This window comes from Staurois parvus, unplaced genomic scaffold (assembly GCF_062004578.1).
Source record: "Staurois parvus isolate SC_StPar_1 unplaced genomic scaffold, SC_StPar_1.0 ptg001252l, whole genome shotgun sequence".
Lineage (NCBI taxonomy): Eukaryota > Metazoa > Chordata > Amphibia > Anura > Ranidae > Staurois > Staurois parvus.
This window is the reverse complement of record NW_028319048.1, coordinates 2753555-2778078: the sequence shown is the minus strand read 5'-3', so window position 1 is coordinate 2778078 and position 24524 is coordinate 2753555. Positions and strand designations below refer to the sequence as shown.

Genomic DNA, 24524 nt, shown 5'->3' with positions numbered 1-24524 from the left:
ACTCTGCCAGACTCTGATGTAAGAAGGGGACTATACCAGAATCTGATGTAAGGGGACACTATGCCAGACTCTGATGTAAGAAGTGGAGTATATCACAATCTGATGTAAGGGGACACTCTGCAAGACTCTGATGCAAGACTCTGATGTAAGAAGGGGACTATACCAGAATCTGATGTAAGGGGACACTCTGCAAGACTCTGATGTAAGAAGGGGACTATACCAGAATCTGATGTAAGAATCTGATGTAAGGGGACACTCTGCCAGACTCTGATGTAAGAAGGGCACTATACCAGAATCTGATGTAAGGGGACACTATGCCAGACTCTGATGTAAGAAGTGGAGTATATCACAATCTGATGTAAGGGGACACTCTGCAAGACTCTGATGCAAGACTCTGATGTAAGAAGGGGACTATACCAGAATTTGATGTAAGGGGACACTTTGACAGACTCTGATGTAAGAAGGGGACTATACCAGAATCTGATGTAAGGGGACACTTTGACAGACTCTGATGTAAGAAGGGGACTATACCAAAATCTGATGTAAGGGGACACTTTGACAGACTCTGATGTAAGAAAGGGACTATACCAGAATCTGATGTAAGGGGACACTCTGCCAGACTCTGATGTAAGAAGGGGACTATACCAGAATCTGATGTAAGGGGACACTATGCCAGACTCTGATGTAAGAAGGGGACTACACCAGAATCTGATGTAAGGGGACACTTTGACAGACTCTGATGTAAGAAGGGGACTATGCCAGAATCTGATGTAAGGGGACACTCTGCAAGACTCTGATGTAAGAAGGGGACTATACCAGAATCTGATGTAAGGGGACACTCTGCCAGACTCTGGTGTAAAGTGGTAGCACTCTGGGGACACTGATGTGAATGTGGCACTCATCCTAACTGTTGCACTCCATATGTTGTTTTGTATATTACGTACACCTTACCCCTGCACTCTGTACATTATACATTGGTGTACAGTATACAGACCTGACCAAGGTGTTCATTGTCTCAATGGTTGCTGGTTGTAATGAAATTCTTCCTTATGGTAGGCTCAGTAAGGCAGTCTATACATCAGTCATTTTTTGTTCAACATCGGGGCTCCCACATGGATGCGGAAATCACTCCCGCTGAGGTATTGTGTTCTGACAGCAGAGATACTTATCACTTAGTACTGATCAGTGCTGCCGGCTATAACTGGCGGTGCTGATCGGGTGGAAATGTTCCTAGAAGCTGGTTGTACAGAAGTCCATCGGTACCCCACCCTCCAAACTGGTGATTCCTGCCCTCTGCTCTGCTAACCCCGTCCTCTGACCTGTACACTCCGCTATTCATTCCTGTTTGTGTACACTGCCCTGCAGACCTCATACCCTCTGCCCCCCTGACATTTATTACTGCACCCCCATATCATACTGGCTAGATCCGGCCCTGCCATAAACAGTATGTTTAGGGGAGATGAGGAAAGGCTCCCATATTTTTAGGGAAGAAATGGAAGCGTTATGGCAGCATTACTGAAGATTACTTCAACTGGAAACCCCTTAAAGTCCTTCCCTCTGACCATTACCCAATCCAAATTAATTTTTTTTTTCTAAGGCTTTCAAATCAGATCACTTGCTTGAGTCTTCCACCCACCGCTGGGCTTCGCCAGCAATCCAGCATTTCCATCCACGCCGGCCGCAGCCCGGCTCACAGTCTCTTGAGCCCCCCTTGCTGGACAGCCAATAGGAAGCATCAGCATCACCCAGTGAGAGACCACCTGAATGAGGACCCGCCCACTATTTAACAATCTTGATGACAACAGACTCAGTGCTCAGTACATCACATGACCATGGATTTAGGTGAGTAAAAGAGATATTTAGATTAGCTGGGTTTTTTTTTTTTTTTTTTTAATGTAACAATTACTCACAGGGGGATGGGGATGTATTTGTGAAATCAGTGGTCATATGATGGAATATCAAGGCTTTTTGCTGTGTAAGTGTAGCGCCCCCTTAGGTAGGTTTGTAGTATGTATATAGTTTAGTTTAGTATAGCGTGGTCTCCTGCTTAACCCCTCCCCCTCCAGAGGATTTCCTCCCCCTTCCTGACCAGGCCATTTTTTGCATTTTGGCGCTACATTACTTTAACTAAATTTATGTCCTTTTTTCCTACAATTGAGCTTTCTTTCAGTGGTATTTGATCACCTGTGCGTTTTTTTTGCGCTATAAAAAAAAGGCCGACAATTTTGAGAAACATTTTTTTTTACTTTTTGCTATTAAACATGTTCAGTAAAAAAATTTAAAAAAATCAAATTCTGTCATACATTCATGCTAAAATGTATTCTGTGACATGTCTTTGCTAAAATAAATCCCAATACGTGGAAATTAATTGGTCTATGTGAATGTTTTAGCGTTTTCAAATGGCGGTATGGATACTGGGATTTTCTTTTTTTTTTACTAGTAATGGTGGCGATCAGTGACTTCCCCAGTGACACCAATACAGTGATCACTACTAAAAAAAGCACTGACAGTGTGCTAATGGCACTGGGCATGCAGGGGTTAATGTGAGGGGCGATCAAAGGGTTAACTGTGTGTAGGGAGTGTTTTACTATGGGGGCGGGGTGCTTTGCTCCATGTTTGTACAGTCGGCTACACAGATTCACTAAGGAAAGCCCACAGATAAGCTGTCCTCAGTTGTCATAGTTTGATTCGGAGAATCCTATTATATCCCTTCCCTTTCCCAGTTCCATAAATGAAATAAAGACAACAGAGAAGCTAGAACCCCCAGACTGATGATTGGAGTAATAAGTGAACGTTGTGTGCACCTGGTATAAGAAATGTGGTGTGCTTGGCTGTGGGAGAAGATCTAGGGGGAAGGCTGGGCAAGATACAAGCAGCCCCTGCGGGGGTAGCTCTACATAAGAAGCACTGGTGGGAACTAGTAGTAACTTTTATTATGCATTTAGCTGTTTCTGGAAGACAGTTAGCAAAGCTTTATGTCAGCATTGGGGAAGGTCCAATTTGATAACTTTGATCACCTCCTACTTTTCTTCTTTTTTTTTTTTTTCTGCAGTGGTCTTTATACACGAGAACCATAAAAGTGTGTTTTAGTCATCATACGGAAACCTTTTAAACAATCTTTTATCTGCCAGAGCTTTCAGCCTCTCATACTCCTGTTTTTTAGCTTCTGCTTTTGTCTCGGTAAGTATAAATTTATATACAAATTTCAGAAGGAACTTCTTGTGCTGTATACGTTCTTTCATTGGATCCCTTGGCTGTGTCAGGCGGAATCTTACTTCTTGCAAAGCTTCCACGATCACTTTCTGTATATCATTGCACCGTCCCGGAGTCTTCATGTGGTCTGTGGGGGTGTAATTCTCAATGGCCAGCACCATTTCTGATCCCACACTTCTAAACTTAGATTCTAAGTCTTTGTAGTCGTTCTTAAACTTGTGTGTAAGGACAAGAATAGGAAAAATCCCTGTCATTATGATAAAAAATAGGAATTGTCAGTTGAAAATGTAAACTTCCAAGAGTTCACTACCTTTAACAAGTTTATTTTTCTGGTCATATTAAGAATGGCCTTTCCTTTTCAGTGTGCAGCAAGAAATGTTCTTCTTTACATCCATGTCAATGGGAACCTGCATATGGCTCCTGACAACTCTCATAATTCAGCGCAGAACCTGAGATCACATTACAGGCGCTGAGTCACATTCAAAATGGCATCTCTATGGAATAATTGTATCTTTAGGTTTTTGAAATATTGTTTTTTTAAGGTTCAGTTGTAAATTTTCTTTGTTTTTCTGTATGACACTTTTTTTTCTTTTTTTCTTAAATGAAAGTGAAGTATAAAAATGGCAACCCTGGCACTGATCGTAGATTTACTGCATTCAAGGACAGGTGCATTACTGGCCATTTGTGTATTTATACAAAATATATGTAGAAGGAGAAAATGCTGTACAATTGTATATGATCACAAAAACGAATTAATGAAAGTGTATGTGAACACAAGAACACAAATGTAATATATTGCAGCTTTCCAGTCCTCAGATAGTGAGGAGTGTCAAGGTGTTGTGTCAATTGCAATTTAAATTGCAAAGCTTTTTCGGCCCTATTTCTCCTCTGGATCACAGGAGTGCAGTTCATTCTGCATGACTGTGGCCCACTTTCAGCCAACAGACGTAACTCAGCTAGTCCAGGCGCTGGATCGATCCCAACTCTACAGTCGGGATTTACCCAGCAGCCCGGACTGGCAGCAAGTTGCTGAGAGCCTGAGGCAGCCCTTCTTGCCCCCTCCACAGCTCAGCATTACAGTGAGTGCTGAGGGGCAGAGCAAAGAGCTGGTGACTGACAGTCCCGGTTTTCTTCTCAGAATGGAGGGGAGAACTCAGTGATCAGGGGTGTCTGATCGCTCAGTTCTCAGTGCAGAATCGTCAGGGGACAGATGCAGCATCAGAGTGATGCTGCATTCACCTAGGTGAGTATATATTTTACATAAAGAAGAGTGACATAAAGAAGAGTGACATGAGTGAGTGCCCTGGATTTTGTTTTCTTGGATTGCTACTTGAAAATGTGCTGTTTTGGTTCATAGCAAGTGGAATCCCTAACTGCTTGTGCCCTCTCCATTCTGACAGAGAGCTTGCATGGGTTCCAAACAAATTCACACCTTCTTGTTGAATGTCCTTGAATAATGGTCATAGCATCCTGGGCCTCTTCCTCCAACATAGATACCACCACTATGTGATTCAAAAAACTTATGGAAGGGGAGGTGAAGGTGTGAGGGATACATTTCTTTAGGAGAACCTTGAGGAACACCCCCTTGACAAGACCTGTGTATATACTTTCAGTCATGGTAAGTGAGCTATTAATTACATTTTTTTCTTTTACAATCATCTTGGCTGATAGAAGAGTCACCTCACTCTATTCTTTTTTGAATCCCTTAAGTCAACAAAGATGTTCTTCAGGTAGTCTTAGCAGTGAAACATCTGAGTTGTAACATCTGAGAAGTGAAGTTACCTGTCATATCTCTGCAGTTCGTGAAAAAACTGTACATTTCATCAAGTTGCTCCTGTGGAAGTTTGTGCCTCGCACTAGAAGAAAACCAAAGTTTAGTGTCCTTATATACCAACTTTGTTCAAAGATATTTCATTTTTTTAGATAGGAAAGTTGTTTCACCTCCTGACATCTTGTATGTCTATAAATGATTGGGAAGACTAGCTGAGAAAGGCAGACCTCTTGAATATGGACTTGTGGGTAGAGGATGGGACACAAACTGCTGCAGGACAGTCCCACATGAAATGACATTCAAAGAAAATTGACAACTCAACTTATAACTGCTTGCCTTCAATGTAACTCATATACTCTCACCGGCCACTTTATTAGGTCCACCTTGCTAGTACCGGGTTGGACCCCCTTTTGCCTTCATTCTTCATGGCATAGATTCAACAAGGTGTTGGAAACACTTCTCAGAGTTTCTGGTCCATATAGACATGATAGCAACACGCAGTTGTTGCAGATTTGTTGGCTGCACATCCATGAACCGTTGATACAAGGCAGGATGGATCCATGCTTTCATGTTGTTTATGCCAAATTCTGACCCTACCATCTGAATGTTGCAGCTGAAATTGAGACTCAGCATACCAGGCAACATTTCTCCAATCTTCTATTGTCCAATTTCGGTGAGCCTGTGTGAATTGCAGCCTCTGTTTCCTGTTCTTAGCTGACAAGAGTGGCACCCGATGTGGTCTTCTGCTGCTGTAGCCCATCTGCTTCAAGGCTGGATATATAGTGCATTCAGAGATGGTATTCTGCATACCTCGGTTGTAACAAGTGGTTATTGGAGTTACTGTTGCCTTTCTAGCATCTGGAACCAGTCTGTCCATTCTCCTCTGATCTTTGACCTCAACGAGGCATTTTCCTCCAAACAACTGCCACTCACTGGATATTTTCTCTTTTTCGTTCAAAGTCACTTAAATCCCCTTTCTTCCCCATTCTGATGCTTGGTTTGAACTTCAGCAAGTCGTCTTCACCACGTCTAGATGCCTAAATGCATTGAGTTGCTGCCATGTGATTGGCTAATTAGCACCAATTAGTTACCAAGCAATTGAACTGGTGTTTCTAATAACATGGCCGGTGAGTGTGTAGGGCAGCAAGAAAATAACATTAAAGTCGTTGTAAACATTTATTTTAATAACAAACATGTCTACACTTACCTGCTCTATGTAATAGAATTGCACAGAGTGGCCCCCGATCCTCCTCTTCTCAGGTGCCTTGCCTGCACTCCTCGCTCCCGAACCCTGCTGCTGCATCCATTGACACAGACAGCAGGACTTGGCCCTGCCCCCCACTCCCTTATCAATGGAGTTGATTGACAGGAGCAGGAGCCAATGGCTGCTATCAATCTGCCCAATGAGGAGGGACAAAGCCAGGAGAGCCCCAGCTCTCATTCACAGCTTTGGATCACGATGAAGCTCAGGTAAGCGGGGGGGGGGGGAGGTAAGCGGGGGGGGGTGAGGGGGTGGGTCTGTTACCCTTTCGTAAGATAGAAACCTTGAGGCTTTAGAACCACTTTAATGCCGACCCCCCCCGCACACACGTGTTCATGCTGGTTGTGTGCAGTGAGAACGCTCTCTGAGCACTCCCACCACACTGACTAAGCTGTTACCAATCAGAGAGCCAGCAGGATAGACACCCAATCATGTAAGAGTCCTGAGAGCCAATGACAGCGGTCACATGATACAGTTAAATAATTAGCACAACTACTGGAACCATTCCTGTCAGCGGGACTGCGATAGTACAATGGAAGAACAGAATGGTTGGCGGCACAAACAGCAATGTGGTGGATGAAATCCTCTGTTGGAATCCTTAACATGCAATATGATAAGAACATGACAGATCCAAGACAGGACAGAGGAGCAGTCGACGCGTTTCACATGAACACGTACTCATTTCTAAGTCATTTGCAAAATTGAATAAACAACTGAGATGCCTAACAAGGAAAAATTCAATTTAATAGTATTGAAAATAGAGTCCCAAAATTGGGTAACTCAAAAGTTACATGTAAGTAGACATGGCTGACTCACTACATGTGATACAAAAAGTGGTGTCCTCGGAACCAATTATATCATAAGAAAAACAAAGAAAACCAGGGGAAGGGATCCACTGGCATAGAGGTTCCAATGAGAACAAACCTCGGCTAAACAAAAACCAAAGTATATTCCAAAGTCAAAATCAAAAAATTTGCAAACAAAATTATATGTCCGACACCTCCACCACACACAGACAGATAAAAGACAACGTGGTCATGCAAAAGAACAGCCCACGTTCCGAGGTCCTGGCACCTCCGACATGCACCTGTAACGCTGAACAATTAACGTCGATATTATTATTATTATTATACAGGATTTATATAGCGCTAAAAAGTTTGCTCAGCGCTGTACATTATAGTGGGGACAGAACATGAGACAATACAGTAACAGTAACTGTGCTCTTGCCACGAAACGCGTTAGAGATAAGGATACCTCTCATACCACTTGCTACCTACATGGTCCATGCATGTGACTGTCGGCCATCTTTTTGGATTCTGTGAATCAGCTTCTTTGGATTTTACTATATAAGTCTGCTACCTGTTTTTACCAATCTCTTGAATAAAAATACTACACTATCAAGATTTCTCTCTTTTGGGTCTTATTGCTGAGTCCCTGAGATGATCTCCTGATATGAAAGCACACCACCCCTGGCGATAGAGGATATAAGGCAAATTCGTGTTACTGTAAAGAGGCGCACTCCCCCTGGTGGTAGGAGACGGCAAGAGCGGTGCACAGTTGTTCCTGAGGGCTCTACGCTGAGGACCATTGGGCTGTGACCAGGAGTAGGTCATTATACTCCAATGCGCTTTGTCTTGCGCTATCTGGTTAGTGCATTTTACAGCTATTCTCCTATCACAGAAGTCCCGGATTTGATTGATACTCGGATGTACTCCTAGACCTAATGACTCTAACATCCCTATCACTATATGCACTTTGATTGGTCGGATGAATCTGTACCACTTACCCGACCACTGTTTACATTAATTGATGTACGCTATACTGGTGCATGTCGCACTTTTAATGCATTTCCTTCTATTACTGCTGTACATATGTAAATTTTCCTATTATATACTTAAGCGCTGCATTTTTTGCTTTATTTTATTCTGTATGAAGAGGTTACACGAGGTTTACCTTTATGCTAGCGGCTTGAATTTTTCAGACCCAGCGCTAGTTTTTATTATATTTTATCATTCAGGTAAATGCTTGCTTATAGCAAAGTAATTCTTTGCTATAAGCAAATTGTGTAAAAAAAAAATACTGATCACTTCCCCAAAGTAGTACAATGTTACTATGGTAACAGTGTACTACTTTGGTCATAGTAAAATCTGAAAAAAAAATCTTAACAAAAAAAAAAAAGGAATAAAAAATTAAAAATAATAAAAAAATAAAACATATATATTTTTTTCATACTGTCACCAGTCAGTGTCCCTGTTCACTGCCATGCCAGTTATATGATGACGCTGTACAGCACTGGTGACAGTATGTAAAAAAAAAAAATAGTGAAAATAATTTTTTTCATTTTTTCATTTTCCGAAAAATTCTGACAAAACAAAATACAACTTCAAAAAACTTGCCATTCCTCTTATGAAGTACGTCGGACTGTCTACTCTTCAAAAAGGGGTAATTTGGGGATATCTGTACTGTCCTGACATTTGGGGGGATATCTGTACTGTCCTGACATTTGGGGGATATCTGTACTGTTCTGACATTTGGGGGATATCTGTCCTGTTCTGACATTTGGGGGATATCTGTACTGTTCTGACATTTGGGGGATATCTGTACTGTCCTGACATTTGGGGGATATCTGTACTGTTCTGACATTTGGGGGATATCTGTACTGTTCTGACATTTGGGGGATATCTGTACTGTTCTGACATTTGGGGGATATCTGTACTGTTCTGACATTTGGGGGATATCTGTACTGTCCTGACATTTGGGGATATCTGTACCGTCCTGACATTTGGGGGATATCTGTACCGTTCTGACATTTGGGGGATATCTGTACTGTTCTGACATTTGGGGGATATCTGTACTGTCCTGACATTTGGGGGATATCTGTACTGTCCTGACATTTGGGGATATCTGTACTGTCCTGACATTTGGGGATATCTGTACTGTCCTGACATTTGGGGGATATCTGTACCGTCCTGACATTTGGGGATATCTGTACCGTCCTGACATTTGGGGATATCTGTACTGTCCTGACATTTGGGGATATCTGTACTGTCCTGACATTTGGGGATATCTGTCCTGTCCTGACATTTGGGGATATCTGTACTGTTCTGACATTTGGGGGATATCTGTACTGTCCTGACATTAGGTGGATATCTGTACTGTCTCAAGAAATTAGATTGTCCGTCAGTACTTCAGGATTGATCAATATTCAGATCTATACCATAGTTTGTGAACTCTATAACTTTCCTACAAACTAAATAATACATCCTAATTTGGGTTATTTTCACCAAAGACATGTAGCAGAATACATCTCGGCCTAAATTTATGAAGAACAATTATTTATTTGTAAACTTGTATAACAGAAACAAAGAAAAACGTGTTTTTTTTTCAAACTTTTTGGTCTTTTTTTGTTAATTTAGCAAAAAATAAAAACCCCAGCAGTGATTAAATACCACCAAAAGAAAGCTCTAGTTGTGTGAAGAAAATAATAAAATTTTAGTTTGGGTACAATGTTGTATGACCGCGCAATTGTCATTCAAAGTGTGAGAGCGCTGAAACCTGAAAAATGGCCTGGGCAGGAAAGGGGTAAAATTGCCCGGTATGGAAATGGTTAAGACATTCAACCAATTTATTTGTCCAATTTATTGGTTTCTATGTAGAAATGATCCTGATTTTGAACTCTCCGGCGTTAGTAAATAAACCCCTAATTGACACTGGGGTGGGAACTGACTGACACTGACATCGCCAGTGATACTAATACAGTTTTCAGTGATAATGCTGTACACTGTCACTGTACTAAAGACACTGGCTGGGAAGGGGTTAACATCTAGGGGCAATCAAAGGGTTAACTGTGTGCCTACCAATCTGTAAAGTGTGTGATGTATACAATATGTGCTGCTTTTACTAATAGATGTGGCTGTCTCTTCTCCCTGATTTGCAGGGAGAAAAAACAGGCACATTGCTGCTCTATGTACAGAGCCCTGTGTTTTTAGTAAACACAGGGCTCTGTACTGTGATTTGCTAAGCTGATCAGCAGGTCCTGGTCATAAGTCATTGGCCGGAACCTGCTGACCAACTTGTGCTGTACTGAATGACAGCACAGATGGGCATTGCGCCCGCATGCGCTCCCCATACCTGGAAATGCTGCATCACGTACATGTATGTTCCCAGCGCAGAGCGGCTGACCTGCCGCAGTAACAGTACATGGGACGGTCCACAAGTGGTTATACTTTATAGCTAATTACAGTCATGCAAAGTAGCACAAAACATACATCAAATATTATAATTTTGTCATAACAATGTATGCAAAGCTTTCTATAGATCCATACCTGTAAATAAATATGGGGACAATAAAATCGGTGTAGTTTGGTGTCAGGTCAGAATGCTCCACCTGGGACATTATCCACACAAAGTCCTTAGTCAGCACCACTTCCTCATCCAAGGGGAGAAAATGACCTGCGAGTGACAACAGACAGACATAAAAAGATACCAGAGTTATAGGAGCTACATGACTGGTGTCCACCATAACGTCACACATCGGGGCCAATTTACTAAAGATTAGAGCATGACCACTTTGCAGAGTCAGTTTTCTCACTTACAGTAGCTTAGTACATGAGGAGAAAATGAAAGCACAATTCTTTTGTTCAGGATATCTTACCATCTGTATGGAAAATTATAGAGAAAATAAAGATGTTGGCTTGGCCATGATAGGAGGACTGAAGTCAGCCAGATTCAGCGCATCCTCTAAGTGCAAATACACTTATTTAATGTGGAACTTTAACTAAAAATATAAAAACTGTCAGACAGGCAGGAATTGTAATGCAGCAGACTCATGCTTTGCCTCTTCTCCTCTAACGTTACTTACCTGCCTGTCCACCCCTGTAGAGTGAGCCGCTCACTGTACAAATTCGGTGATGCCGATCCTCATGGAACTCCCGTGTGTGTGGCCAATGACGACGAGCAATGACAGCCGCCGCTTGCTGTGGTGGCACACCTGTAGATCCACTCCTGAGTCCATAGACACGCATAGTGCAGCTCGGTCCTGCCTCCCATTCCTTTCCTACAGCATTTGATTGACAGCAACAGAAACCAATGATTCCCACTGCTGCCTTTGTGTCCTGTGAATGCATGGAGGGAGAAAAGAGCCACCACAGACGGGCACAGTGCTGGATGGAGTGAGGACTCAAGTAGTTGGGGAAGGGGGGGGGGGTCAAATAATGGGACATTTACTACCTTAAAGTGGTTGTAAAGGTTCAAGGTTTTTCACCTTCATGCATTGTATGCATGAAGGTAAAAAACTTTCTGTGTACAGCCTCCCCCCAATACTTACCTGAGTCCCATTCCAATCCATCGATGTGCATAACAGCTTCAGCTGTCCCGGGTCTCTTCCTCCTCATTGGCTCTCACTGCTGTCAATCACAGCCAGTCAGCCAATGAGGAGAGAGAGGGGGCAAGGCGAAGCCACAGCTCTGTGTGTGAATAGATACACACAGCAGCAGCTTGGCAACATGCCTACTCAGGTGCCCCCGTAGCAAGCTGCTTGTTATGGGGGCGTCCGACAGAAAGGAGGAGCCAGGAGTGCCGGAAGGGGACCCAAGAAGTGGAGGATCCGGGCTGCTCTGTGCAAAACCACTGCACACAGCAGGTAAGTATATCATGTTTGTTATTTTACAGAAAAAAAATAACCTTTAGTATCACTTTAAAATGATTGGGATCTTTTTTTTCTTAACATTTTAGGCAGGTTATACTTACAATGGTTCTGCACACAACAGCCCCCAACCTCCTCCTCTGTGGTCACCCACCAGTGCTCCTGACTCCTTTCCCCTTCCGAGTGCCCCTATAACAAGCCACTTACTATGGAGATACTAGTGCTGGCTTACTCCCAAGCTGCGCTGTGTGTGTCCATTGACAAACACATTGCAGCTCAGCAAGACCACTGCTCCTCCCTCACAGGCTGTGTTTAACAGTAGCAAGAGCCAATGTCCAGTGAGGAGGAAGAGAGAGGAGGGAGCCACTGCTCTGGGGATTGAGATTAGGCTCAGGTAAGTATTTGGTGGGGGGGGGGGGGGTAGGGCAGCTGAACACAGAAGGATTTTTACCTTAATACAGAGAATGTAAACAACTTTCTGCCTTTGCAACCATTTTAATGCAGGGAATGTATTAAGGTAAAAAATGTCTTGTTTGCTTTTCAAGGACATGAAGTAGAAAGAAAGGAGAAGGTGGTAATGACTTAGAGCAGGGGTCACAAAGCTGCGGCCTGTGGGCCAGATGTGGACTTTTTCTTGCCTTTATCTGGTCCTTAGTGGACTATTACTCCCCCTGACATCAGAAATGGGGAATTAATTCTCCCACTGACACCAATCATGGGGTACTATTCCTTCAACTGACACCAAAGACAAGATACTATAACTCCCCCTGACACCAGAGATGGGGAACTAAATCTCCCACTGACACCAATCATGGGGTACTATTCCTTCAACTGACATCAAAGACAAGATACTATATCTCCCCTTGACACCAGAGATGAGGAACTAAATCTCCCACTGACACTAATTATAGGGTACTATTCTTCCCACTGACAGTAATGATGGGCACAATTCCTCCCACTGGAACCAATGGTGTCATTTTTTTACTCCCACTGACCACCAAGCAGGGCTTTATTTCAGTGGGAATATGGGGGAATGTAGTTCCAGCACCTCCATCACTAAATGTATGTTATGGCTAGGGCTACTGGGGTGTGTTGGAGTATCTATTGATGCTGGCTTGTAGAGGATCAGTTGTCACTTGGAGGATCTATTGTTGCAGGGGGTCTATGGTTGTTGATGGGGGCTCTATTGTGGCTTGTGGGAGAACTATTGCTGCTGGAGGGGGTGTTATGTTGCTGGGAGGGATCTACTGATGCTGACTGCTGGGAGAAATATTGTCTCTTGAAGGATCTTTTATTACTGGGGGTATATTGTTGTGAGGTGGTCTATTTTTTCTTGGGGGTAATCTATTGTTGATGGCTGCAGGGGGTCTATTCTACTGCTTTTTTTGTTATCATTAACACGTTTCTTACAACTTACCCAGCACCACAGAATTATATTTGGTTCTGTATTCTCTAAAAGGACTGTACTGGGAGGTGGGACCAAGGGACAGTGCTCAAAGGTGGGTAGGGGATGGAGACAAGGGGTGACTCGGAAGGGGGGAGTACCTGCACCTATTCTCTGAGAAACGAAAGCCATGCCACCAAGCCTATGACATTGTGATGACGGAGCATTTTCTACTCCCACTGGCCACAATCCGACCCCCATAAAGTAAACTGGCCCTTTGTTTTGAAAATTTGGAGACCCCTGATGTAGAGAAACCTCGAGGGAAGAGGCAGCAAGATGAACAATTTGGTCTACAAGGCGCGTTCTAGGAGGACGTCTATAGACACCGTCCCAGACTCAGAGAACCGCTCTGTAGTCATCTTTCGGCTATATTGCGGCAATGAGGTGGTTAATGATTGATAATTGAACATTTGCTTTAGTAAATCTCCCTCACCATGACACCATCTGTTGCTGTTTTCTCTATAGGATTATAGTCTATTTTATAGTCCATCAGTCTTTTTTTACACCATGTTACCAACCAAAAATGCTGACATATGACATAAAAGACCTCCTTCATTGTCAGAGGTTTGTGGCAAAATGTTTCCAGTCTTTGCAACTTTCTATTCAAATGTGAAAAATGGCAACAAATTCTTTAAATTTGGGGCAGCTGAATACAATATAAACATATTGTATGAACTTTCCTCCCAAGCATAATAGGTTGACAAAGAAAATATTTTATAGATTACCTAGTTGTGCATAAGCCACCGCTTCCTCAGCTCCGTCCTTTGTTCTGAATCCTCTGTTGTCCACGATGGAGATGGTATCAGTAAGATCATACTTGTTTCTCCTCCTTGTGATAACGGAGGTTTCAGTTGATCCAGTTGTGGCATGGGTCCAGAATTCGTCTTCTCCAAGGGCATAGATGCAGGAGTTGACAAAAGCCGATTTGCCATGACCGGTATAACCAAACAGCTGCAGGAGCACCCTGGTGTATGTCTGGTCCTCTGAGGAACCTCCTGGAAGATGAAAATCAAGGATGAATTGTTTGTATTGTGTGGGGTCAATTGCTGGAAACATTGCCCAGTGTCTTGTTTCTGTGATATTCTGTTTCTGGTAAAATTTGCTTCCACTTTTGCTGCGTACAATGATGGGAGTGTGCTGAAATGTTTCTTATACAGATTACATTCCTTTGCACACAGGTATAACAACATGCCACAAACTGAACCGGGTCCTGCCCTTGTATCTTACACACAACTATAGGCAAAATGTTTATTTATTTTTTCCATTTTTGGATACAGTAAGGGAGGGTTATGTTTGTTTCTGTTTTTGTTTTGTTTTTTTCCATCTGTGTCCTATTGGGGAGATTTCTCTTCACTTCCTGTCCCATAGTCACAACAGGAAGTGGGAGGAATCCCTCCAAATTGAGAGAAGTAATGGTTGTCACCAGAACCAGGGCTCTTTTTCTCAGAGAATAGGTGCAGGAACTCTCTCTATCCAAGTTGCCTTTGTCCCCGCCCCTTACCCACCTCAAAGCACTGTTCCTTGGTTCCACCCCCTAAACCCCTCCCCCCTGTGCCGCTTTTTTTTAGAGAATACAGAAGTATCATTTTGTTGTGTTAAGTATTTTGTATGGAATTTGTTAACAACAAGAAAAGCAGTAAAATAGATCCTCTGCAGCCAGCAACAAAATCCCCCCCAGCAACACTAGACTCCAAGCAGAAACAATGAATCTCCCCTCAGCCCTTATGTTGCTGAGGGGGGTCAGTTGTTGATGGGTGGGATCTACTTTTGAGGGAGGGGTCTATTGTTACTGACCCTCCAGCAGCCAGGAATAATAGACCCTTCACTCAACAGTAGATCCCACACATCAATAAATATAAGAACAATTCCCAGCAACAATAGAAATCTCCAGCACAAGAGACCCCCCCCCCCCCCGCAAAAGTGGATCCTCTCCAGAAACAATAGATCCTCAGCAGCCAGCATCAATAGACCCTCCAGGACACCCCAGAGCCCCTTTGCCTCTACATACAATCAGTGCTGGAGGTGATGGAATGTGTTCCCCCGCGTTCCTGCTGAAAGAAGCCCTGACCGGAACTAGTGCCCCCAATGGGAGATTTCCCTTTCTATTCCTGTGTCGGTAACAACAAAAATGTTGTTTTTTTTTTATTTCACTCTGTACAGTAATGGTAAATAGGATGAATAGAGAGGATGAATCTCCCCCCATGGGGGCACAACCGGCAATAAACACCTGACAGGGGTTCTAATCCATCTACACTCTATCCAAAAATGGTAGAATTACAGGCTAAATAAAACTTAAAAATGCCCCCCCCCCCCCCTTCTAGCACCTATGTTGGCTAACCTGTATAAGAAAGATGTATATACAGTACTTACCCTTCTTCATCTCGCTCCAGTTGGGTCATCCGGTGATCCGGCTCCCTTGTGTCAGCCAGCAGTGGGTGCAAGGTAAGAGAGGGAGCAACAACAATGGCTGTGACATGGGGGCCTATAAGGGACATCACCGCTCTAGGCTTTCCCAGTCATTGTTCAGCGCTCCCTCCTCTCCCCTGCAGCTGCCACTGGCTGACACAAGGGAGATCATGTAACCAGACCAGAGAGGGCTGAAAATAGGTAATAGGCATAAGTGTATAAGTACACGGCTCAAAACAAATGAAAGGAAGACTTTAATCAGAGTGTAGCATCGAGTCAGTGACACTCCTGGGATATGGATCTGGTCAGGTAAGTAGCAGAGGGGGTTGTTAACCAGTTTCAGCTGCTTTGGTCTTGAAATTAACAACAGGTGAACTAGATGGGCAACAATGAGACAACCCCTGGTGCATGACAATGCCCGGCCTCATGTGGCAAGAGTATGCGGGTAGTTCCTGGAGGATGAATGAATTGATACCATTCAATGGCCCCCACGCTCGCCTGACCTACAGTTAGGTCCATTAATATTGGGACATGGACACAATTCTAACATTTTTGGCTCTATAGACCACCACAATGGATTTGAAATGAAACAAACAAGATGTGCTTTAACTGCAGACTGTCAGCTTTAATTTGAGGGTATTTACATCCAAATCAGGTGAACGGTGTAGGAATTACAACAGTTTTCATATGTGTCTCCCACTTGTTAAGGGACCAAAAGTAATGAGACAATTTGCTTCTAAGCTGTTCCATGGCCAGGTGTGTGTTATTCCCTCATTATCCCAATTACAATGAGCAGATAAAAGGTCCAGAGTTCATTTCAAGTGTGCTATTTGCATTTGGAATCTGTTGCTGTCAACTCTCAAGATGAGATCCAAAGAGCTGTCACTATCAGTGAAGCCATCATTAGGCTGAAAAAACAAAACAAACCCATCAGAGAGATAGCAAAAACATTAGGTGTGGCCAAAACAACTGTTTGGAACATTCTTAAAAAGAAGGAACGCACCGGTGAGCTCAGCAACACCAAAAGACCCGGAAGACCACGGAAAACAACTGTGGTGGATGAGCGAAGAATTCTTTCCCTGGTGAAGAAAACACCCTTCACAACAGTTGGCCAGATCAAGAACCCTCTCCAGGAGGTAGGTGTACGTGTGTCAAAGTCACCAATCAAGAGAAGACTGTGGACAGAGGAGAGAGACCAAGATCAACTTGTGATGGGAAGAGAAGAGTATGGAGAAGGAAAGGAACTGCTCATGATCCTAAGCATACCACCTCATCAGTGAAGCATGGTGGTGGTAGTGTCATGGCGTGGGCATGTATGGCTGCCAATGGAACTGGTTCTCTTGTATTTATTGATGATGTGACTGCTGACAGAAGCAGCCGGATGAATTGTGAAGTGTTTCGGGAATATTATCTGCTCATATTCAGCCAAATGCTTCACAACTCATTGGACGCTTCACAGTGCAGATGGACAATAACCCAAAGCAGACTGCAAAAGACACCAAAGAGTTTTTTAAGGGAAAGAAGTGGAATGTTCTGCAATGGCCAAGTCCATCACCTAACCTGAATCCAATTGAGCATTTCACTTGCTGTAGACAAAACTGAAGGGAAAATGCCCCAAGAACAAGCAGGAACTGAAGACAGTTGCAGTAGAGGCCTGGCAGAGCATCACCAGGGATGAAACCCAGCGTCTGGTGATGTCTATGCATTCCAGACTTCAGGCTGTCATTGACTGCAAAGGATTTGCAACCAAGTATTAAAAAGTGAAAGTTTTATTTATGATTATTGTTCTGTCCTATTACTTCTGGTCCCTTAACAAGTGGGAGGCACATATGCAAAGTGTTGTAATTCCTACACAGTTCACCTGATTTGGATGTAAATACCCTCAAATTAAAGCTGACAGTCTGCAGTTAAAGCACATCTTGTTTGTTTCATTTCAAATCCATTGTAGTGGAGTATAGAGCCAAAAATGTTAGAGGCAAACGAGGAGGAACCAGGTACAACAGACAAAAAAGAAGGATGAAACCTCTACAGGGATCTAAAACCTCAGTGACAAAACCCTTACTGAAGATGAATTAAACCTTCTCAATAAAGGTTTGAAATATGCTCCACCAGTCAAACTTAATAAATTTGAAACTTTCATAGACATTCACAAGTTTATGAGAAAGTTAGCTTTGAAGAGACATTTTTTAAATAATCCTGTTACTAGGGATATTACTAACACTTTTCCTGGTACCACTAAGAACTCCAATTTAAAGAATGCCTCACTCTTTAATCCTCCCGCACATTCTCACATTACCATCTTTAAAAGTATGGTTCTTAAAGATTTGCACAAAATAAAAATAAAAAAGCCAATTAATAGATATTATCACCAAATACGCATAGTCTCATTGACTAAACAACTATTAGAAGAGAAGGAATTGGTGGTCCGGCCTGCGGACAAGGGAGGTGGCGTAGTTGTCATGAACAAAAAGGATTATATATCCCAAGTACAAGATATTCTTAATGACAAAGACAGCTATAGAGAATTATCTAACAACCCACTTGTTCCCTATAAAAGACTATTAAAGGCACTCATAAAAAAGGGTTATGAGGATGGTATCTTAAATAAAAAAGAGAGGGATTATTTATGCCCCACAGTCCCCAAGCTCCCAGTCTTGTATTGTCTACCAAAAATGCATAAAGATCCAGTTAATCCCCCGGGACACCCAATAGTCAGCGGCATTGGTTCCCTCTGTTCCCGGGTGGGGGAGTATATAGATTACTACCTCCAACCCCTAGTTAGTAATACACCATCCTTCCTGAACTCAGGGATCAGTCGATGGTGATAATCCTACCATCATATGTTCAGGACACTACGGACGTTCTCATCAAATTAAACCATGTGGAAGTTCAAGTAGGTACTATACTTGTGGGTATTGATGTTGAGTCGCTTTATACTTCCATTCCCCATCAATGTGGACTGGGAGCAACGATTCGTTTCCTAGAGTCCAATTATCCCGAAATGGGAGGTCAAAATGAATTTATCTTGGAACTACTTGAATTTACTCTCATCCACAACAGCTTTCAATTTTTAGGAACCAGTTATTGCCAGATAAGGGGGACCTCCATGGGAACCCCCATGGGCTCCTGCATATGTGTGCCTTCATCTTGGGTGGTGTGAAGCGGAGGTTATCTACTGTTCACCGATGTACCTCGGCCACGCTAGTCAAAGGCCTGAAAGCAGTCAGCAACCCACCACGCTAATAGGACAGGACAGTGTGAGTACTTCTACACCCCCTGGGCCAGATAAATGGAGAGGGCAGTCAGGTGAAAGACCCAACTAGTTCTCATCCAGGACTACTTCATTGTTAGATCTTGGATTCCCTTGCCCAGGGATACCCTCAGTGCAGCCAGGTGAAGAGGAAGGATTCATCTGGTGTCTGAGAAATGCTCCTTTAAAGAGACAGTGCTATTATTTGGACCCACATATTTGTACAGTGTACACGTTGCCAAGAAGTTATCCTCAAGTTTACAGTTCCTCGGGCATCCCATATACACCTGGACCCCATCCAAGTTGTTACCCCCATAATAAAAACAACTAAAAACCAGCTCAAGGGCTGTTTACTGACTCTGAATGTTCAAGTGGGAAAATGCATGTTGCCTGGCCATGCAGAGCTTAGTGGGACCCAAGACAAATTCAGTGGCCCCTGAGGGGGTAGCACTACACTACTACAAAACATTTTTCTTTGTTTTTGCCTTTGTGTGATTTGCCCGCACATCATGTCTGGTAAAATCATAGTCACCAGACTATGACTCTAATCAGATAAATGAAATGAAAAGCGAACAATAAATAAAAACGAGCATGACATTTCCAGAACATAATAGAATATACTGATCAGGGCTGCCAACTATATATACAGTCATGGCCGAAATTGTTGGCACCCTTGATATTTCTCCAGGAAATCATGTATTTCTCACGAAACGTATTGCATTAACACATGTTTTGCTATACACATGTTTATTCCCTTTGTGTGTATTGGGACAAAACAAAAAAAGGGAGGAAAGAAAGCAAATTCGACATAATGTCACACAAACCTCCAAAAATGGGCTGGACAAAAGTATTGGCACCCTTTCACAACTGCGGATAAATAAGAATGTTACAAGCATGTGATGCTCCTTTAAACTCACCTGGGGCAAGTAACAGGTGTGGGCAATATAGAAATCACACCTGAAAGCAGATAAAAAGGAGAGACGTTCACTTAACCTTTGCATTGTGTGTCTGTCTGTGCCACACTAAGCATGGACAACAGAAAGAGGAGACGAGAACTGTCTGAGGACCTGAGAACCAAAATTGTGGCAAAATATCAACAATCTCAAGGTTACAAGTCCATCTCCAGAGAACTAGATTTGCCTTTGTCCACAGTGCGCAACATTATCAAGAAGTTTGCAACCCATGGCACTGTAGCTAATCTCCCTGGTCGTGGACGGATGAGGAAAATTGATGAAAGATTGCAACGCAGAATAGTCCGGATGGTGGATAAGCAGCCCCAAACATGTTCCAAAGACATTCAAGCTGTCCTGCAGGCTCAGGGAGCATCAGTGTCAGCGCGAACTATCCGTCGACATTTAAATGAAATGAAACGCTATGGCAGGAGACCCAGGAGGACCCCACTGCTGACACAGAGACATAAAAAAGCAAGACTACAGTTTGCCAAAATGTACTTGAGTAAGCCAAAAGCCTTCTGGGAAAACGTCTTGTGGACAGATGAGACCAAGATAGAGCTTTTCGGTAAAGCACATCATTCTACTGTTTACCGAAAACGGAATGAGGCCTACAAAGAACAAAACACAGTACCTACGGTAAAATATGGTGGAGGTTCAATGATGTTTTGGGGTTGTTTTGCTGCCTCTGGCACTGGGTGCCTTGACTGTGTGCAAGGCATCATGAAATCTGAGGATTACCAAAGGATTTTGGGTCGCACTGTAGGGCCCAGTGTCAGAAAGCTGGGTTTGCGTCCAAGATCCTGGGTCTTCCAGCAGGACAATGACCCCAAACATACGTCAAAAAGCACTCAGAAATGGATGGCAAAGAAGCGCTGGAGAGTTCTGAAGTGGCCAGCAATGAGCTCAGATCTAAATCCCATTGAACACCTGTGGAGAGATCTTAAAATTGCTGTTGGGAAAAGGTGTCCTTCCAATAAGAGAGACCTGGAGCTGTTTGCAAAGGAAGAGTGGTCCAAAATTCCGGGTGAGAGGTGTCAGAAGCTTATTGATGGTTATAGGAAGCGACTGATTTCAGTTATGTTTTCCAAAGGGTGTGCAACCAAATATTAAGTTAAGGGTGCCAATACTTTTGTCCAGCCCATTTTTGGGGTTTTGTGTGACATTATGTCATATTTGCTTTTCTGCCTCTGTTTTATATTTGTTCCAATACATACAAAGGGAATAAACATGTGTATAGCAAAACATGTGTTAATGCAATACCTTTTTTGTGTGAAATACTTGATTTTCAGGAAAAATATCAAGGGTGCCAACAATTTCGGCCATGACTGTATGTGAAGCCAAGCTATCTGCAAGAAGTCCCCGCAAAGTCCCACTGTTGGGAAAAAGACGTGCTGAAGAGGTTACAATCTGCCAAAGAGCACATTGACCGGCCTAAAGAGAAATGGGGCAACATTTTGTGGACTGATGAAAGTAAGATTGTTCTTTTTGGGTCTAGTGGGCGGAGACAGTTTGTCAGACGACCCCCAAACACTGAATTCAAGCCACAGTACACTGTGAAGACCATGAAGCATGGTGGTGCAAGCATCATGATATGGGGATGTTTCTCATACTACGGTGTTGGGCCTATTTATCGCATACCAGGGATCATGGATCAGTCTGAATACATCAGAATACTTGAAGAGGTCATGCTGCCTTATGCTGAAGAGGAAATGCCCTTGAAATGGGTGTTCCAACAAGACAACGACCCAAAACACACCAGTAAATGTGCAACATCTTGGTTCCGGACCAACAAGATGGACGTTATGGAGTGGCCAGCCCAATCCCCGGATCTTCACCCAATAGAAAACTTGTGGGGTGACATCAAAAATGCCGTTTCTGAGGCAAAACCAAGAAATAGAGAAGAACTGTGGAATGTGGTCCAATCATCCTGGGCTGGAATACCTGATCACAGGGGCCAGAAGTTGGGTGACTCCATGCAACACAGATGTACTGCAGTTCTCAGAAACAGTGCGACTACAACCAAATATTCATGAAGTCATTCAAAGGAAAGCAAAACCTTCAAACATTTCTCAGTTTATATAGTGAATGTTGGAGTTTGTAAAGAAGAATACAAACACGGCCATTTTTTTGAACCGTCTAATATTCACTTTTCTTCAATTTCTTTAGAGGAACAACACAAATTTGATATATTTTTCATCATTTTTTGATTTGGAATAGAATGTGTCGTGTTCCCAATGCATTTGTGTGGATGGAAATAAAAGCTATTAGAAGGATTTTCAGCTTTATTCACTTTTTTCAACATACTGCTATTATTTTGAACGCATATATATATATATATATAAGTTCTGGAGCAACTGCACTTTCAGAGTCTGACTGCACTTTGCAAAGTGCACAGCCTATTTGTCTTTAGTAAATCAACCCCACAGAGCGGGGCTTGACCTCACCCTCCTGCTCCCTGCTCACTGGCTGTGATTGGCAGCAGCGGGAGCCAATGGCTGCATCTGAGTCAATGAGGAGGGAGAGAGCTGAGAGAGCTCTTGTGCACATTGCTGGATCGAGATAAAGCTCAGGTAAGTATAAGAAGGGGGCGTGGCTTGACCACAGCCAAGATGGCGGCTTAACACCGGAGCTATGGCACATGGCAGAGAGCAATAGCGGCTCACAGCTTACAGGGGCTTCGTTCACTCACCCCAACTTGGCGGTTTGTCTTCCTACATCCAGGTAACATGCCCAGAAAGCAAAAAGATTGTCACAATCCCCAGAAACTTACGGCATACTTTTCCCAGCTACAGCTGTGGCATGGCCAAGATGGCGTCGACTCACATTCCTCTTCTCCTTCAGCAACTCCTTGTTCCCTACACAGGGATCAGAATGGCTTCTATGGTGACAACGTAGAGTTGGCCCCAATATATCAAGCCTCTACCCCATCTGTCAGAAATCCTGAAAAATCCAGGATTAGGATGGAGGATTCAAACTTGCAGCAATGTGAGGTGAGCTCAAACCCTGATACACAGGAGTCCATTACATCATTTCCCACATCAAATCAACCTATTTTAGACTCCACTCTAAAAGTTAATTTCTCTCAGAAGCACTTTACTTAGTGATATGATGCCTTGTATGTGGAAATTTAACAATGAACTTATAGCTGTGGGGGACAGAGTTTACCACATTGAAAATAAAATGGGGGAATACGCCTCCACAATCAACAAATTAATTGATGCAAATGAGTCTAATGAAGAAGAACAGGTGTGGTTGAGGGTAAAACTTGCTGACCTAGAGGACAGGTCTAGGAGGAACAATATTAAAATCAGAGGGATCCCAGAAACAGTAGTACCGGCATTACTCCATTCCTATGCTACTACTATGTTTTCATCTCTAATGCCAGACTTGTCCCCTTTGGAGCTTACAATAGACAGGATACATTGTATTCCCAAACCTCCACACACCTCAGAACATGTACCCAGGGACGTATTACTCCACATCCACTTTTTCACGTAAAGGAGCGACAAATGTTTTTAACACAAGAAGAGGAACACCGCTCCTCTACTTATTCTGATCTTCAATGTTACACAGATCTATCACAGCATACACTACTACTGCGTAAAAGCTTGAATAATATCACAAAGGCCCAATGGAACCACAACATTGGGTACAAGTGGGGCTATCCTACGAAGCTTGTCATCACCAACAATAGTACCACTCAGGTCATCACGTCGCGTAACAAAGGTTTGCAACTGCTGAAAACCTGGAATATTATTCCCAATGAAGCACCAAAAACACCTCCTCTCAGTAGCCCTAACAAAATAATACCAGATTGGAAGCGTGCACTAGGATTTTTTTAAAACCCCCAGTTTATACAAGAGTTTCTTATTTTCTATTGTTTTTTAGTTATTAGTGTTCTTGTTGTTCCGTGGACCAGGATATCGGACTGTACTGCCAGCTCCCCTCGCTGTACAAGATATGTACTCAGATACCATTACAAGGCCTTTATATATACCCAACTCCGCAACAATGACTGCCTGTTCCCAGAGGTCTCCATGCTTAACTCAGGGGAGTGTTAATGACAGGAAATTCAAAATTTACCAACATGCCAATCACCATTTTATCTGTTAATGCACATGGCCTGAATCATCCCACCAAAAAGAGCTTCATTGTGGAATGAGGCGGACCAATCGCAGTGTGATATCTTGTGTGTTCAGGAAACACACTTTCATCAAGAGTCGGCACCTAGATGCACCCATACAAATTTTCAACATTATTATACTGCAAACATGCCTGCGAAGAAGAGAGGAGTGATGATCGCGATAAGGGACTCTGTCTCATTCCAGCTACACAAGGAACTGAGGGGTCCAGCAGGGCGTTTTCTGACCCTAATATGCGATATAAATAATGCTAGATTCACACTAGTAGCTATTTATGCACCAAATATGCACCAAATTCATTTTTTGAATGGCTTGATGAGGAAAATTAAGAAAATACAGCAAGGATCCATCCTTCTCTGTGGTGACTTTAATATGGTTCCAGATCCACATGTAGATTCCAGAATGACTTCTTCTGTTAGAACACCATCTCTGTTGCCTTT

General features: G+C 43.0%; 1 protein-coding gene across 1 annotated transcript; it reads right to left on the bottom strand.

Annotated features, from left to right (window-relative positions):
* Positions 1–2223: 2223 nt before the first annotated feature.
* On the bottom strand, positions 2224–14450 carry LOC149437880 (uncharacterized). The gene is made up of 4 exons (XM_089660532.1): positions 14059–14450; positions 10571–10697; positions 4996–5069; positions 2224–3460 (listed from the first exon to the last, which is right to left on the bottom strand). The coding sequence occupies exons 1-4, from the start codon at positions 14387–14389 to the stop codon at positions 3087–3089; spliced, it is 906 nt and encodes a 301-aa protein (XP_089516658.1). The 5' UTR covers positions 14390–14450; the 3' UTR covers positions 2224–3086.
* Positions 14451–24524: the final 10074 nt, after the last annotated feature.